At 42.2% G+C, this 19,206-nt stretch overlaps 1 protein-coding gene across 1 annotated transcript in view; it reads left to right on the plus strand.

Annotated features, from left to right (window-relative positions):
- METTL24 (methyltransferase like 24) overlaps nt 1-17,699 on the plus strand; it is a 95,594-nt gene extending 77,895 nt beyond the window's left edge. The window contains exon 5 of the mRNA XM_028104214.1: nt 17,385-17,699. Within this exon, the coding sequence (XP_027960015.1) occupies nt 17,385-17,699 (315 nt within the window). The remainder of the gene's footprint in view (nt 1-17,384) is intronic.
- Nucleotides 17,700-19,206: the final 1,507 nt, after the last annotated feature.

Below are 19,206 nucleotides of genomic sequence, written 5' to 3' on the forward strand. Positions count from 1 at the left end.
AATCATCCGACTCTTGATCTTAGCTCAGGTCTTGATCTCAGGGCTGTGGTTTTGAGCCTTATGTTGGGCTTTGCACTGGGTGTGGAGCCTACTTTAAAAAAAAAAAAAAGAGTAGATGGCCTTTTAAAGTGAAAAAAACAACAAAAACCCCACTAGCAACAGATTTCAGCATTATATATACTGTTTGATCTCAATTATCTGCTACGGTAGATAAAATAATACAAGAACTATAACCAGAATGTTAATAGTCACTTTCTCTTGGGACAGGGATTTTGGATGTTTTTTCTTCTCCATAGCTTTTTGCACTTGCCCAGTTTTTAAGAATTCTGTGTCTTATTTTTATAAATAGAAAGAAACAAACAAATAGCATCCCAAATTGTTGTCCTCTACTTGGGAAGGGAGAAGCCTAGGGTGGGGGTGGGATGTCATCTGTTTGTTGCTTGGTAGTTTAGATCTCAAACAGTGTTTTCATTTTGATAATTTACCATGTTTGATGTTGGCTGTTGGCCTGGCCTCTTCCAACTGGACGTGAACCTGAAGTTGGGAATCAAAGGGAAGATGTAGGCCATTTTTGGTGTAGGGGGGATGAATTCGTAGGAGGAAGCCCGTCTTTAGCAGGAGCGGGGGCTTGTGGCAGTTCTTCCAGCCTCCACAGATGCAAATGGTGGCTTTCTTCTAATTGTGTATGCATATTAATTTGTGTGGAACTTTATAAAACACCACATGACAAAAAAATGTCCCAGCCCCGAATTATGCCTTTTGGTCATATAGAATCTATGAAATGAATATAAATGAAAATGTTATTATTCTAAAAAAAAGAAGTGGATGGAACAAAGGGGAGAGGAACCCGCAGTGAAATGTGTGTGCCTTGTCTGCAGGCAGGCCTAACTGCTGCCTTTCTCCCCCAAGAATGGCAGCCGGTGGGCCGTGCACGAGGTGCGAATGCAGGAAAGACTTCGCAAACCAATAAATACTCCACATTTGCTTTCCTCCTGTCAGTTTTGCAAAAGGAGCCATAAATCCAGAAACCATTAACAATGTCATATTTTGTGCTTGGATCCCTTAACACTTCTGAGGGTATCAGAACACGGTGTTAAGAACAGCCTGTTTTGGAGTAAGACCCAGTTAGAATCGATCCTACCACTGGCTAGCTGTGTGACCTGGGTTGGTTATTAGTTAACTTCTCTGAATCTCGAGCTTCTATGGAAACTGCTCGGGTTTGGTTTTGGCCTCGCCTCTTATAAGCTGTGGGACCTAGCTAGGCCTCAGTTTCCCTGTTTGAAACATGAGGATAATAAAATGCTTCATTTGTTGGTTGGGAGATTAATTGGGTTGTTGCATGCAAAGTGCTTAGCATGCTGCTTGGCTCGGCACATAGCAAGTTGGCTGTATCTATTACAGTGGATACAAGATAAAAGATACTGTGTTCTAAGCGGTGGCCCATCTAAAACAAATGTTAGGGCTTTGTATCCAGTAAGAGCTAGTGAATGGTTATTTGTATAAGCCATTGTCTTAACATTTTCCTAAGATGAGGTTTTTGTTTATTTTTAGGATTTTATTATTTATTTATTTGAGAGGGGAGAGAGAACGTGAGTGGGGGGGCAGAGTGAAAGGGACAAGCAGACTCTACTGAGCAGGGAGCCTGACGCGGGACTCGATCGCAGGACCCCAAGATCATGACCTGAGCTGAAGGCAGAAGCTCAACTGACTGAGTCACCCAGGCGCCCCTAAGATGAGGTTTTTTAGATATAATCTGTGCCTGAATATCTAGCACATTTCTTTGAGTATTTAATGGGTGATATCTGTATGTGGTAGTTGGTACTGATCTTTTTGTATATAAAATTTTTTCTCTTCTCACCATAATTGCTACATAAATTTAACAGGAGGTTCAAAACAGGTATGCTTGTATTTATTCTTGCAGGTTTTTTTTTTAAACTTTTAATTTTTTTTATTTTCTGGCTTTTCGGGACACATCTGTTTGTAGTTTTCTTTCATTTAATTTTGTCTTTTCTCTTGGGTCGGGACTTGTGTAGATGTCTTGATTATAAACAGAAGTGATTTTACCTAATCCTGTATTTCTGATTTTGTGTTATTTTTCATAAAGAGGGCCCTTAAATTAAATAAGCTTCAAGCTCCACAAAACCTCAATCTGCTCCAGTTAGAAGTTACATTTGTTTTGCAGGTGAGAGGCTTGATGTATTCAGCTTAAAATCGTCTAAAGTGAATGTTATTATGGGGGCATTATGAGACTGAAGAGATCTGTGTTTTCTTGTTCACCTTGAGTCCTGACTGAATTTTGCTTTGCTTCTGCGAGAAAAAGAATCTGTACTTTCAACAAAAATATACAGGCATGTAGAACTCATTGGATGGTCAAAATAAGAAGTCAGTATCTGGCTTCTTAAGTATATATTAGAATTTCAAAAGTATAGAACAGAGCAAGAAGAGAACTAACGTCATTAACATAATGCCTCAAACAGGTTTTTCAGGCTAGCGGCCTAACCGAGTGTGATTTCGCAGTGCCATTTTGTTAGGGCATTATAAATTTGGGGGCTCAGAGAGGATGGGAGAGTGCGGTGTTGTGGTCATGAGAATTTTGGTGGGAGAACAAGTACCACAGTTCTGGAGCGAAGAGGAGGAGGCAAGAAGGAAATATGGAGGGAATCTAGGGGAAGAGTAGCGGTCCCAGAATTAGAAAGTTGCTTACCCAGTCAGGAAAAACAGTGAACTTCTGCTAGGCGGGGGTCGATACATGGAGTCACTGTCACTAATTACTTCTTTACAGAAGGCTTCAACTCTGAATAACTTTTAAAATAGACACCACTCTTTATAAGTAAAAAGAAAGAATGCTAGAATATGTTGAATGTCTTTAAAATTAGGTGGAGTTACATGTGAAAAAAATTATAGTGGCTTAAGCTATAGAAAATTTTTCTTCCTCTTACATAAGAGAGGTCTTGGGGTAGATAGTTCAAACCTTGCAGAGAGACTCCACAGTCTTCAGAGACCTAAGATCCAGGCAGTTTCTCTCTCTTCCACCCCTAGGGTGTCATTCTCCTCAGGGTCCAATACTGCTGCTGCAGCATCAGCCATTACAACCTTGCTCCAGGCAAAGGGATGGAGAAAGCACTAAGTACAGCCCTCCTCCTTCCTCTTTTCTTTTTTCTTTTCTTTTCTTTTCTTTCGTTCTCTCTCTCTCTTTTTAAGAAACTTTCTGGAAATCCTACATGACATTTTACTTATATCTTATTGGTCAGATTTTAGTCCCATGGTCACAGAGTCATAACAGAGAGACTGGGAAGTAGTCTTTTATCTGGGCAGCAATGTGATCAGCTAGAAATCAGGGTTTTCATATTGAAGGAAGAAGGAAGAATGGCTATGTGGGCAAGTGATCCCTCTGCCATGTTACATTTGCCTTTAAACTAAATGACAGTATATATATTGCTCTTTTCTCTATTAAGAACCAAGCATTTTATAGGATCTGAATTTGTATTAATGTGCTTAGTGGGGAGCTGGTATTGATCATAAGGAAATTTAGAAAATGCCAGATTGTGCTTTTTCTGGGCACTCCTAGTGCAAATAGATTCTTGGCAGAGAGGGATATTGGGAGAAGGAAGGGATCACACTTCTTTCTCAAATATTGTAGCAGTCCTTGAACGGAACTCTTCATCAGTCCTTAACTCTCAGGGAGGATGAAACTTAGAGTTGGTAGTTGCCCCAAAGCAGTGCTAGTATGTGATGAATGCTTGTGTGTGTGTGTGTGTGTGTGTGTGTGTGAGAGAGAGAGAGAGAGAGAGAGAGAGAGAGAGAGAGAGAGATTGAGAGAGAGAGAAATTGAGAGATTCAGAGCAGAGGAGTGGTGCTTGAGATGTGGAATATCTGCCACTAATTAATTAATTTATCATCCTGGGCAGATCATTTAGCCTTTTCAGGATTAGTTTTCCCTGTCTATAAAATGAGGAAGTTGGACCAGATATTCACAACCCTACTGGCTCTAATCTGTCATAACCTGGAAACTGGGAGGTTGATTTAACCATCTTCCCATCTACCCATCCATCTGTCTACCTGTCCATCCACCTACCAACTACTTTTGATAGTGCCTGGCACTGTGGCTAGAAGCTGAGGATTTAAAAAAGTAAGTTATTAGCCTTCATGGCACTTATAGTCCATTCTGGGGCACAGAGAATATAATGCTTTTGCCTCTTGTCAGATGTAAATGCAGTTGAAGAAACTCTGTTTTCAATTTCACCTGCCAGTGTGTTAAGTAGGGATGGCTCTTGGCTATCATGTGTGGAATATCTCTGTATATTTCCTGTACCAAATTTTAATTCTTCCTTTGAGTCATTTCCCAAAACATAGCTGCTGTGGCACAGAGAAGGCCCATTTTGATATTAGCTTACACAAGATGACCTTAATTTGGTCAGGGGTAGTTATGGACCTCCATGAGAATTGGTAAAAATAGTAACAGCTAGCTCTGATGGAGCCCATACTCTGTTGGGTGCTGTGCATGGTGCCATATGCGCATTTTCCTTTAACCTCAGGACATGTAGGAGTCCTGTTTTTCTCTGAGTCACCGAGAGGCTAAACAACCTGCCCCAGATGCATGTGATGAAGCAATCGTCCTCAGAGCCAAAGTCCCAGCGACCACAGTGTTCTTAGAAGAGAACAGTCTTGAGCACAGACACACATTTTTGCATATAATTCCAGGGAGTATGAGTCTCACCTTGGTGATTGTTTAGGGAACTCTGACCTAAATGTATCCTAATTAGGAAACAGCTGATATTGGAAAACCACTATATACCTTCTCAGATCAAAGATTACCAGTGTGTGGATACTTCTGCATCTGCTCATGAGAGGGGGGAGAACCCAGCCTGTGTGGAGGTTGAGAGTCCATGTATACATGTGGTAAAAAACTCATGTAGTGGGGGAGCCTGGGTGGCTCAGTCGGTTAAGCGTCCATCTTTGGCTCAGGTTATGATCCCAGAGTTCTGGGATCGAGCCCCATGTCAGGTTCTCTGCTCAGCGGGAGTCTACTTTTCCCTCTCCTTCTGCCCCTCCCCCCACCTTATGCTCTTGCTCTCTCTCACATAAATAAATAAAATCTTTTTAAAAAAAAAAGCCCACATAGTGTCATCCGCCAAGTCCAGTGGTTCTCAAAGTGCGGTCCGTGGATCAGCAGCATCACCGGCAGTGGGGCTCCCGGTAGAAATGCAAATACTCAGCTCTGATCTAAATCTCCTTAATCAGAAGCTGTGTGTTTGCACGCCCTCCCACTGACGCTGATGCCTGTGGTACTCTGAGTGGCACCGTCCAACAGAGCTTTGTGTAATGAAGCAAATGTCCTGTGGCTGCACGGTCCAGTATGGGAGCTGCTAGTACAGGTGGCTTTGAGCATTTGCAGTGTGGCAGAACTGAAATTTTTAATTGTATTGGATTTTATTTAATTAATTAAAGTTTAAATGGCCACATGTGGTGACAGCACCACTTTGCTCCATAGCATTTCTAAACATTCTTATGCCTTTACATCTGAACAGTTCACTGCATTAGACACAACAGGACAAAAAATGGAATGACACATATAGAATTATGTATTGATAGTATCTGTTTCCTTATACCGGTATTGTCATTGAACTAGAAAATGTTTGGGATGGGGGCCTTGCAGTTTAATGCCCGTGAAACCTTCATAAGAGAAAAACAATTTGTACATATTTCCAAGTCCTGTCAGAACTTACGCTAAGTAGTATCTTCTTGGATAATCGTCTCTGCTTTTAGACATTGAGGGCAAGAATTTTTTAATATTCTCAACTCAAGTTCTGTATCAAGTAAGAATGTTTGAATATTCTCAAATTCTGTATCAAGCAAGAACTTTTGAATATTCTCAACTCAATGTTCTCAACTTGAAGCAACTCAAGTTCCTTAAAGAGAATGAAATTCAGCTTGTACTTGAGGGACAGTTGTGATGTTCTGTACGTTGATAGAGGGGAGACATGGTCACCAGCAGACAGTTTTGGTGTTCTACACAAGAGGAAGTCCTATGAATAGAGGAATAAGGGCAGAAAGTGTCACGGCTTTCTGAGGAACAGCAAAGACTAACATTTGGCTAAAGGGTAGGGTTCATAAAGTGTTGGAAATGAAGACCTTGACACCGTTTGTGCAGAGTAGGATGATGGGATCCTCAGCTGCCCTCATTCCTAACTTCCAACCTTTGACGCTCTCTCCTCTTTTTCAGTCAGTGGGGTCTTAGGCAGGATGGTCACAGTGCTGGAGGTAGAGGGGCAGAAGAGAGGGGCAAAGTGTAAGATGGACAAGGCTTTTATCATATGGGTTACCGTAACTACTGCATGTCAGGATCTCTCGTAGAAACTTGATACACAAGGAGGAGTTGTGTGCTGCCCTGAAGGAATGGATAGTCCAGGTAAGGAATCGGACATGCCAACAAATGAGTGCAAATTGTGTTATACACTTTCCTCGGAGTCAGTACAGGGTCCAATCGAGGGACATCGAGGTGACGCTGACATAGAGCACACACCCTGAGGCTCTCACTCTTCCCTCATCTCTTGTTTCTGCCTTCTACTCCTGCTGAGTATTTTCACCCCCAGTGGTGTTTTTCTTCACTTGTATTTCAGTGTATTTTAAACAATAAATAACCCAACAAGTTTGTTTTCTGTTTCTCCAAGTGCTTGTGTTTTGTAGTTGGGCCATGTTTTTTTTTTTTTTAAAGATTTTATTTATTTATTTGACAGAGAGAGAGAGAGAGAGACAGCGAGAGAGGGAACACAAGCAGGGGGGAGTGGGAGAGGGAAAAGCAGGCTTCCCGCTGAGCAGGGAGCCCGATGCGGGGCTCGATCCCAGGACCCCGGGATCATGACCTGACCCGAAGGCAGACGCTTAACGACTGAGCCACCCAGGTGCCCCCGGGCCATGTTTTATGTAGCTTCTGTCACATGGCTGGCCTTACCATGTTCTGCGATTGACTCAGTCCCACATCTAAGAGTAAAATGTCTGGCTGAGAGACATTTTATTTGGGTATTTGCTTGGTTATTGATTTGTTTATACATCTATTCATTTAGGAGTAGTTTATACCTTTTTTTTAAATGTCCCATCTCTTTCTGGAAATACTTGAGAATGCTTTTGTAAATATGATTAGGCCCGAAAAATAAATTAACGAGGTGATGTGGCACAGGGTTCTGACCTAAGGTCAGAGACAGATGCGTCCTTCTCAGCTGTGTGGGGGTGGGGTGGGGTGGGAGTGGGTAGAAATAAGTAAATTACATCCTCTGCCTGTCACAGTCCTGGCGCTGCCCCTGCTCTTCTCCCTGACTGCCTGGGCCCGGTCCCTTGCTGCCTCCTCAGTCCTGCGGAATTTGCACTGCTTGGCTCTGCTGTCACAAGTTCTCAGGGATGTAGGAAAGATGTTAGGGTTCAAAGCCAACAGCCAAGAAAGAATTCTTGGGATGTCTTCGGTGCAAAAAATTGGTTTTATTAAAGCCCAGGGACAGGACCCGGGGGCAGAAGGAGCTGCATGGGGAGGGGGTGACGGGTGACTGATTATATACTTTCAAGTTGGGGGTGGGGGTTAGGGATAGTGTAAGTCTCTAGGGAATTTGGAAGCAAGGTTTCTAGGACCTCTAGGGGGCTAGCTATTATTAGGAAAAGGTCACTTACTACTGTCTAATAAAAGCTGAGTCATGAGACCCTTCAGATCTATATTGGTGGGCCATATACTTGGAGGATGATTGCCAACACGTGTCTTGGAGGTAGAGATAAAGGAAGTTTCCAAAGGAATCTTTGTATGTTAAAGGAGACTTATAGGGTCCTGGGGGCTTGGGCTAAAATCGCCTTTTGCCTGTAGCAAAGTATTAACATCGAGGCAATTGAGTCCCTAGAGGAATGTCACTCTGCTAGTTTCAAGGACTTGTGAATGGGCTGTAAGTAGTAAGGAAATGTAATAATTTTTCTTCTGCCTTTGTTTCCCACATCAATCAGTAGCCTGCTGACTTCTTTTTATTATTATTAACATATAATGTATTATTTGTTTCAGGGGTGCAGGTCTGTGATTCATCAGTCTTACACAATTCACAGCGCTCACCATAGCACATACCCTCCCCAATGTCCGTCACCCAGCCACCCCATCCCTCCCACCCACCCTCCACTCCAGCAACCCTCAGTTTGTTTCCTGAGATTAAGAGTCTCTTATAGTTTGTCTCCCTCTCTGGTTTTGTCTTGTTTCATATTTTCCTCTCTTCCCTTCTGATCCTCTGCCTTGTTTCTCAAATTCCACATATCAGTGAGATCATATGATAATTGTCTTTCTCTGATTGACTTATTTCGCTCAGCATAATACCCCCTAGTTCCATCCACGTCACTGCAAATGGCAAGATTTCATTTTTTTGATGGCTGCATAATATTCCATTGATCTTCTTGATCCACTCATCTGGACATCTGGGCTCTTTCCATAGTTTGGCTATTGTGGACATTGCTGCTATAAACATTGGGGTGCACGTGCCCCTTTGGATCACTACATTTGTATCTTTGGGGTAAATACCCAGTAGTGCCTCCTGACTTCTTGATTTCTTAGCAGCTCACCATTCCCTGTCCGTGGCCTAGGTTTCTGGAGCTAGGGCCAGGTTATAGCACCACATCCAAACCAGAAAATTCTCGCCCAGCAGCCTCAGGTTGGATTCTTTGGAATAGGCTGGAGATCTGACAAAAAAGTCTTTGTTTGTAAATGTTTCCCTTATTTCCTTGAAAATTCCTTTGCAGAGTGTTGCTCCCTGCAGAGGTCATTTCTGTGATCTGATTACTACATAAAATTATTTTCTTTTATTATTAGTTCAGAATCAATCTTACATTAGCTTTGAGTGACCCTTCATATTTCTTGTAATATTCAGGGCAAACCTTCTCTCTCTTTCCCTGGTGGTAGTGGAAATCTTGTAATGTTATATTTCTGCCAGCCAACAGTGATAATTAAGCCTGATTTAGTGTGTTTAAAGGCTAAGGATCTTAAAGAGACTTTTAGTCCTCTTGTTCATTTAAGATAAATTAATTTCTTCCATTTTCTCTCTCTCTCTTTTTTTTTTTTTTTGTGGCCACACATATTTATTAACTGCAGTGTTTCTCACATGCTTGAGTATGTTACTGTATTTTATAAGTTACCACAGGGGCGGCGGGGGTGGGATGGGCAGAGGTTGAAGATTCTCAGTGCAGCATTTTCAAAACCAGTTTGACATGGAGCCTCTTTATTAAGGGAATCCTGGCAGGATTCCATTTTCTCTTTTTTTCTCAAAAACTAAGTTTCTTTAATGTGTTCAGCTTTTAATTTTGTAGGTGCAGATATATCTTGCTTTAAGTAGAACTGATATATAAAAGCCTAGATTTACTTTGCTTTAATCATTAGGTAAAACTTTTCATAATTATTTAAAAATTATGATTGAATACCGACCCAGACTATAGTGAAAATGGGGGAATGAATGTCGCTTGACCTGTTGGGATGGTAGGTAATGATAATAATTTAATTTTTAAAAATATTCATAAATAACTAGATGAGGGGTTAAAAATAATTTTTATAACTGAGCCCAATTACAAAACTCAATTTGCACACTCCTTTCCAGGAATCTATTACTTTTACAAAATATGAGATATACCTGTAAATGTCATAAAGAGTATGATTCTGGCCCAAAACCAGACAGCTGATACTGAGGCAAGCAGGTGTATTTGTGGGTCAGTTACAGCCTGAATAGGAAGTTCCTTGTTCTGCGTTAGTTGATTAATAAGCTGGATGGTTAATATTGATATTTTTTTATTACTTATAGTTTTGGCTTGTAGCCAGGGATTTTGCTGAATATAATGGTTAATTAGCTTTATAACTGATGGTAAGACCCAGTTTTAAGCTTTAATACACATTTTCTGGGTGTGAAAAAGAATCTGTATCCTTTGAGAGATTTAACAGAGAACAATAGATAAAGCATTTTTTTATTAAGGTGTTTTAAATAAAAAGGTATATAGAAATAATTTAACATGTATTTAGTTAAAATTGGTTTGTCCTGTTTTTTCTTTCTTTAAATGGCATGCAGGTTTTTGTCTAACCTAGTGAATCACTCAGACACAGAGACACAGGGATGTTTAGGAATGCTCCAGAGTGTCACGTGGCTTCAGGATAAGAAAACAAGTGGTCACTGACTGGGCTGATGACAGTGGGGGAGCTCTTGGCGGTGTGTCTTGTGCAGGGCGGCCAGCCTTAGCGACACTTGGTTTGTCCTCAGTTTCCCAAGAGCAGGTACAGGAAGGGTCTACAGGTTAGAAAAATTTTTGAAAGTTTTAAACTGTGCCTGTCCTTGGCACATGCTACTCCACTCCTGGGAGTATTGTTATTCTAAGAAAATAAGAGAACATACCTAGATATTTAGCTCCAGGTTTGTTGATCACATCATCCAACTGGTGATATGAACCCTAAATGTCCCTCAGAAGGGGGATTGGTTAAGTAAATTAAACCAATATAAAAGTCATCACAAAACATGTTACAGATAGAGGCAAATTATTTCTCTTGGCAGGAAAGCTCTTCTTCAAGTAAAAATTTGCGAGGGAGTCGAGTCCAAATATATAAAAGAGAGAAAAGGGGAGTTGGTCCTGTTGAGTCAAGGTAGAGGATCCAGAGCCTCCCCCACATCTCCCTCACTCTTGCAGGGGCCCCAGCCACCTCCATCACATGCTTGTGAAATCCCCGAGGGACACAGAGAACACTTTGATGGAAATTTCTTGGCCTGGAAAGATATTTGTGGTTAGTAACATTGTTACATTAAAGAGCATATTTGAAAACACATTATGATTCTAATTTTATAAACAATATGTGTGTTTGAATTATGCCTGTGTATGCTGTGATCTGTGTGTGTTGTGTGTGTGTGTGTTTATGGCAAAGAAAAATGTTTAGCAAGAAATATACCAGAGGTATTCAGGAGTTAACTTTTTTAAACTCTGGATTATAGGTATTTTAACTCCTTTTCTTTTTTCTTATCTGTAGTTTTAATTTTTAAATAATGACCATGTATTGATTTTTTAATAAGGAGAATATTTTTGGTTATATATGTATGAATTTCTAGGAATCACAGCTTTGGACTATATAGTATTTGGCACTGTACAAGTAACCTTTAACTTTTGCATGAATAGTACTTGGTCTCTGTTCTAGTTATCTAACTGCTACATAACGAGTCATCCCCAAAACTCAAGTTCCTTGATAATTACATTATTGATCACAGTTTCTGGGGGTCAGTGTTTGGGAAGGGCTCTGTTGGGTAGTTCTGGCTCAGGATCTCTCCTGGGGTTACAGTCGGACAATGGCTGGCACAGCCAGGGTTGGCCAGGCATCTCTTTCTTCATATTGACTTAGGGCCTCTTCATGTGGGCTCTCTGCAAGGGCTAGTTTGGACTTTCTCACAGCACCGTGGCCTTGGGACAGTCAGATATCTGGCGTGGGAGCTAAAGTTTTCAAGAGTGAGTGTACCACTGGACACAGTAGAAGCTTTTATGGACCAGGCTTGGATGTCATCTAGAACCACTTCTACCATACTCTTAGTCAATGGTAACAAGCCCATCAAGATTCCAAGGGAGCATCACAGGACAGGAGACATAATTTGTGGGGCCCAGTGCAAAATGAAAATTCAGGGTCCCTTGCTCAAAACTTATTAAGAATTTCAAGTCAGTGACAACAAAGCCAAGTATGGAGCCCTTCAACATGGGGGGCCTGATGTGCATCCTGTGAAATCATCCCCGGGGAGGGAATATCAATTCCATCTCTAGATAAGAGGAGGGTCAAGGCCATGCTGTAGAAAAGCAGGAGATGGGAGTTAATGGTGAGACCATCTTTGAAAAAGAAAATCTGCCACAGTCTCTATGACTCATCTTCAGTTAAGGAGGTGGCTTGCATTTTTACTCCCCGGAACTGGAGTTAGCCGTTAACCACAAAGGAGGAACTACTGGTTCTCCAGCAATCAGGCTGCCATAACAGTAACAGGGATGTGTTTTAAAACTCTTTGTGGAGAAATACCGGTTGCCTCTAAATAGATTCTAACAAAAATACCTGTTTTATATACCCCCCACCCCCCACCAAATTCTTAGGTTGAAGCACTTACCCTCAGTGTGACTGTATTTGGTGATAGGGTCCTTAAGGAAGTAATAAAGTTACATGAAGTCATTAGAGTAGGGCCCTAATCCAATAAGACTGGTGTCCTTTTTTTTTTTTTTTTTAGATTTTATTTATTTATTTGACAGAGAGAGAGGGAACACAAGCAGGGGGAGTGGGAGAGGGAGAAGCAGGCTTCCCGCTGAGCAGGGAGCCTGATGCGGGGCTCGATCCCAGGACGCTGGGATCATGACCCGAGCCGAAGGCAGACGCCCAATGACTAAGCCACCCAGGTGCCCCCTGTAAGAAGATGGAGAGATAGGAAGAAAGCATGAGCACAGACGAAAGTCTGTATGAGGATACAGTGCAGAAGCAGCTGTGGGCGAGCCAAGGAGAAGCCTTGGGAGAAACCACAATTGCCCACACTTTGATCTTGGACTTTCCAGCCTCTAGACCTGGGAGAAAATACATCTGTTGTTTAAGCCTCCCCCCAACCCCGGCCCCAGTCTGTGGCATTCTGTTATAGCAACCCTGGGACACTAATACGATATCTAAGACTTAAACGTATTTATTTTACTTGTCCTTTTCAGTGTTTTCTTTATTAGTCATCCTTAATCCATTGGCTATCCCAGGTTCTTTGTCAACGTCCGAGGAAAGCCAGATCTAATAGTAAATGCCATGTTTTAATTAATGTCCCTTCTTTAATAATATTCTGATGAATAAGGGCTTTGTGATTTATTTTTCCTGGAGTGTTGCTTGTGTACAGCAAAGGTTCACTTCTAACCTAATACTATGGCTCATTCATGGATTTGTATATAAATTTGAATATCGCTTTTAATCACCGGGGTCAATTATTTGCAACCATGACCATGAACAGTTTGTCTCTTCCTTTCTGTGTATGCTACTCTTCCCCTCAAGGGCTGGAATCTGTTTCACCTCACCTTGAATCTGGGCTGGCCTTGTGATTTGCTTTGCCCAGTAGAATGCAGTGGAAGTGATGCTGGTGAGTCCCAGGCCCAGTCCTTTAAAGGTGCTGCAGTGTGCGGTGCAATCTGCCTAGCCCACTGCAGAGTCCCCTTGAAAGGGAAAAGGCTCAGGTGGGGAGCTGCAAGCATGAGGGTGTTGAGTGCCTGCTGAGTTCCAGGAGGGAGAGGGAAACGGCTAGGGAATTGGGGGGCGGTGCCAGAGACAAAGTGCACCTGCTGGGGCCTGCCTATGTGGCCGGGAAGGAACCAGGGAACGAAGCACAGGGCTTTTATGATGGTGGTTTTAATTGGCCATGGAGCCCTGTTGACCTGCCCTGGATATTGCGAAGTTGGAGCTGTCAGGGCTGCCTGATGTAGGGACTGGCGAGACAGCATCCACAATTGCCTCAGAGAGTCACTGGCCCTTGGATCTCTGGTACAGGACACTTTCCCCAGGCACTGGCTGGGAAATTGGCTCCAGAACACATACTGCCTTGCCAAAGCTCCTACAGGGATAGCTACCTCACACACTGTTGTAGCTGGAATTGTGTGCACCCCAAATTCCTATGTTCAAGTCCTAACCCCTAGTACTTCAGAATATGACCTTCATTGGAAATAGGGTCACTGCAGATGTAATTAGCTTAAGTGAGGTCATAATGGGGCGCCTGGGTGGCTCAGTCTGTCAGTTAAGCATCTGCCTTCGGCTCAGGTCATGATCCCGGGGTCCTGGGATTGAGCCCCGCATCGGGCTCCCTGCTCAGCGGGGAGCCTGCTTCTCCCTCTCCCTCTGCCTGTCTCTAAACATAAATAAATAAACAAATAAATACATAAATAAAGTAAGTTATACTGGTGTAGGCTGGGCGCCTAATCCAATATGACTGGTGTCCTTATAAAGAGGGGAAATTTGGGCACAGGCAACCTGTAGATGAAGAAATAGATCAGAGTAATGCAGAACAGCAGGAGCTAGGAGAGAGGCATAGAACCAAGTCTCTCGTGTAGCTCTCAGGGGAACCAATGCTGTTGGACACCTCGATGTCAGACGTGTAGCCTCCAGAGCTATGAGACAGTACATTACTGTTGCTGAAGCCCCACAATTTGTGGTACTTTTTAATAGCAGCCCTAGCAAACTAGTACAAAGGCCAGTGCCCCTTTGCCTACTTTTTCCCATCTCTGCAGTTCCAGGTGGCTGAATGCAGACAGAAGCTTGTGCCCATGATGTGGGGGCTGCCAAACGGCCTCACACCTTAATCCAGTTAAAATTAAAAATTCTCATTTCCTCAAAAAGTTCTGGGAAGGGCGATTTATTGGGTATTTCAGGCACAAGGGAAAGGAGATACTTTTTGATAGGAGGACCTTTTTAATGCCTCTGAAATTGTAGCAGATACGTTGTTTGATCGACCTTCTTCGAGACCCTTCCACCCAAGAATATGTCTTTCGTTATTGCAGAGTTTACACAGAGTTAACACCTCGTTTTTCTCAAGAAACCTGAGTTAACCTGACTGGATTCGGACTGGCACTTGATTATTCCAATGTAATCATTTTTTGTAATGATTTTTAGGGCCATGATTGTTGAAAGCTGATGTTGGAGTCTTAAAAGAGGTGTACCTGATGCAGAAATGTTCAGTGCCTTATACAAACAATAATATTGGATGCATTATGCAGTAATAATGGAAATTACATTTGCAGAATAGTTGTGGTGAGAGAACATTCTGAAATACAAAAAATGGAAAAAGCACAGAGGGAAAGAAACCCATGTTTTATTCACAGCATTTGGCTGGTTGTGTTTTCAGGCTGGAAGTCAGGGAAGAAGTTTATGAGCTCCTCGGTCCTGCGCCATCCTTGGCCGTGTGATTTAGATCAACCTACTCAATTCTGATTGAAGTGGAGAATTTCCAGTCATTGGATTCAAAAGGGGTTGGCAATGTGGTCGTATTTGAGAGTACTTTCTGCTCTTTTGATAGGACAGCATTTTGTTAAGTGAAATTGGATTTTCGCAGTAAGCGTATATTTGCTATGATTTATCCTAATTTGTTTTTTTTTCTGTTGCTCATAACTTCTGATTGATAGCTTGTTTTAAAAATATGTTTGGAAAAAAATGAAGCATATATTCCTCTATCTTCACCAGTGTAGTTTTTAGGTCAGTTGCAGGCTGATTAACTTTGCCCTGTCCCTTAATAGTTTGATGTATTGATCACATTCAGCATATGTGAACTCACAGAAAACCATGGTAGAAATACATCTATGAGGATTTTAAAAAATTCTTAACTATGTGAATTGACATGAAATGTTGATTTTGAGTTTTGGCTATTTTTTGTACTAATTAGACAATTTTGTAAAGTTTTTTTTTTTTTTAAGATTTTATTTATCCATTTGACAGAGAGAGACACAGTGAGAGAGGGAACACAAGCGGGGGGGAGCTGCTAGCAGACGGAGGGAGAAGCAGGCTTCCCGCCAAGCAGGGAGCCCGATGCGGGGCTCCATCCCAGGACCCTGGCATCATGACCTGAGACGAAGGCAGATGCTTAACCAACTGAGCCACCCAGGTGCCCCCAATTTTGTAAAGTTTTAAATATATACTTCTTTTGGCAGTTTAATTACCCCAATTCAAGAATATTCTGCTTAAAATTTCAATGATTAAACAAAGTCAAGAAAGTGGCAGGGCCGCAGAGATGAAAAAAAGTGAGTTAATTCTTTTGTGTCCAGTTGACAAGAATTATCTTAGCCTTGTGCCTTGTGCATGTTTGCATAGAATCTGCCTTTGGTTCCTTTCAGAAAAGGAAGTTTTTTGTTTTGTTTTTCCTTTTACCTTTTCTCTTTGAGTTTGGAAAGGCTGGTTTACAGATATCTAGATGATTCTGAGGCCTCTTGGTATTCTTGGGGTGTTGCCATCACTCTTTCCCTGGTGGACCATGAGGTGCTACTTACTGTCCAAGGCTAGATGGTGAAAGAGGGCATCTCCCTTGGGATGTGAGGGTACTGGGCAAGGACCATTTTCCTGGAGCAGTTATGTCTAAATCCTATCCATCTTCTCCTTCACCCAACTCTGAAATCACACGAGCAATGCTGGCAGCCCAAAGTCGTTTTTACCAAGGCCTCGTCTGCATATAGGGCTGTTTCACTGAGATGATGTATGTAGAAAGTAATTCTTTAAGCTGTAAACTGCTCTGCAAATGGAAACTGGGGATATTGATAACAAGACTTCTACTCACGGGCCCTTATTCACTCTCTAATGGCACTTTATCTTCTAAACCAAAACCTTTTAGGGAATCTGAGTTACCCTTTTTCCGCTTGTGGTTTATGGGGAGTCAGCATCATGTAGTGGGTAAGAACATGGGCCGTGTGGACAGACTCAGTTCACATGTCACCACTGCCTCTCCGGCTGTGTGACTGGGGATAGGTTACTGAGTCTGGTTTCCTAAACTTCAAACAGGGATAGCAACAGAATCAGCCTTGCAGATTTGTTGAGAGGAGTAAAGGGATATTGCAAGCGAAGCACCTTGTACGGTGCCAGGTGCATAGAAGCGCTCAGTCAGTACTTAGCTTTCATTGCTTTCTGGAGGCCTTTGGGCTTCTGTTATTCTAATAGCAAAGCCAGCAAAAATGAGCTGATTCTCATAATTTAATTAATTGCAAAATCTCTCCTATCCTCCTCTTCTCCCCGTATTTCATCTTACCTAGAGTGTGAACTTAGGTTCATTAAACGAAGAGAGAATGGTGTTGCCTTTCCCCCCCCCTTTAGGATGCTGTGCTGGTGTATGGTGTTAAAAGAAATCATGGGATAATAATCTTTTTTTTTTTTTTTTTTTTACTAGTCTAATATTCAGATACCTGAGAACTCTCCCTGGCTTCCAGTCCTGAGAAACTGGAGGGGGCTGAGGTTTGTGAGGCGGTCCCAGCAGACGGTGGCCCTCTGTCTGTGCCTCCCCGTGGGCCACCATGCTGTCCTGACATGGCTGGGTTCCTGCGAGCAGAGTCTGGGTTGTCGGGGAGAGGCTGGGGGCACGCGGCTCCGTGAAACATACGCTCCAGCGTCTCCTTCTCAGGCATCCGTTCCCACTGGGCAGAAAGTAGGAGGGTCCTTTATGATTTCCGACTGGCATTTCATTCTTCGTATACTAACATTTGGCGTGGAGTGAGGTGAGGAAACTCATGTCATTAGTGGCCGTTGACAAAGACCTCTAACTCTAAAATTTGAAACATTCTGCTTTTGTAGGAGGTCATTAGTTATACAGCAGTGCGCCTGAGGTCAAGATGGTATTTTTAACAACGTTTATTGAATCTGCTGATCTCATTTCATCGTTTTGTTACAGATTGATGTTCTCAAAGCAGATTTGGAGAGTGCAGAATGGAAAGTTTTAGAAAATCTTATTCTGGAAGATGTCCTGGAACAAATCGGGCAGCTCACCTTTGAGATCCATCTCCACTGGCCCGGGTTTGAGGTCAGTGGTGGGGATAGCAGTGTCGTGCGATTCTGGTACAGCCTCCTCAAAGAGTTAGAACTAAAGGGTTTCAGGCTTTTTCATAGTTACAAAGACTTGTCTAAACCCCAGCTGTTCCTGAAGAAAGACATTTTCAATGCAAGTAGCTGTTATACTCTGAGTTGGGTGAATACAAGATGGACCTAGGGTGCAGGACCTCATGGAGAACTCCAGGAAATAATTGCAGAATGAGGCGTGTCCTTGGCCAGTCTCCTCCCACCAGCCTGTTAGCTGCTCCAGGCGGGGGTCGTGTTATTGCCTTTGTAGTGCACGTAGCCTGGCACCTGCCCTGTGGTAGGCACACAGTTAAGACCTGTGGATGGGATGGACACCGGAGTGCCACAGGAGTGCATCTCCATCTGCCCAAAGCCTGGGCCTTTCTCCCGTTTGCCTCCAACAGAGCGGAGATGCTTGTCCTTCTTTGTTTTAACTGGGAAGATAACCCTCTACTTATCTGTGTTCCCTAAGGTTCATTATGTATCTAAAATCCACGAATTCACCAACATGAGGAAGAAATTACCTAACATTTCCATTTTTACTGAGTTGATGAGATTCTTAAGTTTGTAAGTTACCGTTTAAAAGAGGGCCTTTCCTTTGACTTTCACTCCCTTCTTTCAGGGTTTTTCTTGTTCACCTGGTCAATGACATTCTTTAGGACCTTGTAGGTTTCACTCATTCCTCCTCAGCCTTTGCTGAGGCTATGCTGTGCCTTTATAAGCACCCCTGATTCTGGTTTCTGGGGACTCAGACACACCAAATTCTGTCACTGAGCTTAAAAGACTAGACTATCCAGAACTTCAACTCAGGATTCTTTTCAGACTCAGCCTTAAATCCCCTTTCGTTCCTGTGAAACTAAGCACAAAGCAGAATTTGGGTGTCTTTGCTGTTGCCTCCACTGACTTCAGACCTGATTTCCCAACCACAGCCTTGCCTATGCTGTCAAAAAAAAATTTTTTTTAATACATTATGTCAAAGATTAAGTGAGTTTTTCTCTACTGCCAGTTGGCATTGTTAGAAGACCGTGGCCTGAGAGTCAAAGTCTGTCTCTTTCCTGGGATGCTTACATAGTATTTCAGTAACACCAATCCTTTCCGTATTTTTAAAGATTAAACAGAAAATGTAGGTTCTCAATACTTCAGATGATCTCCATCATTTTCATTTACGGGATCAGACATTCAACCCCATGAATGATTTTCAAAAATTCTATTTCAAATAAGTCAATTGAATAGCATAAAAACAAACCAAATTATTACCTTATTATAAATTAAGTATATTTTCTGGCATTTTTTACATCATGAGAGAGCAGGAAAACTATATATCCATTGTTTGTTCAAGAAATTTGGGGAGAGAGTAGAATGCTGGTTGCTACTAGACTTTATCCCTTCTTCCTGTTTTTTACCTCCTTCTACCCCAGATGTTCCCTGGGTTGGCTTTTTGTTTCTTGCAGTGGTTTGAAAATACCATGCCCTCAAGTGAGAAACCAAAATATAGTAGAGTTAGATGATCTTACTCACTTCAGTTCAAAAGGGAACAAGACTTTCTGAATTTTTAAAAATACAAATAAGCTTTTTACTTTAAAACACATAGTACACTAGTAAAATTCATTGAGGTGGGAGAACCAGCTTGAATCGGTTAAAAAGTAGCGGCTAAATTG

This window comes from Eumetopias jubatus, unplaced genomic scaffold (genome assembly GCF_037043125.1).
Source record: "Eumetopias jubatus isolate StellerSeaLion01/CBP00866 unplaced genomic scaffold, mEumJub1_p1.0 scaffold_6, whole genome shotgun sequence".
Lineage (NCBI taxonomy): Eukaryota > Metazoa > Chordata > Mammalia > Carnivora > Otariidae > Eumetopias > Eumetopias jubatus.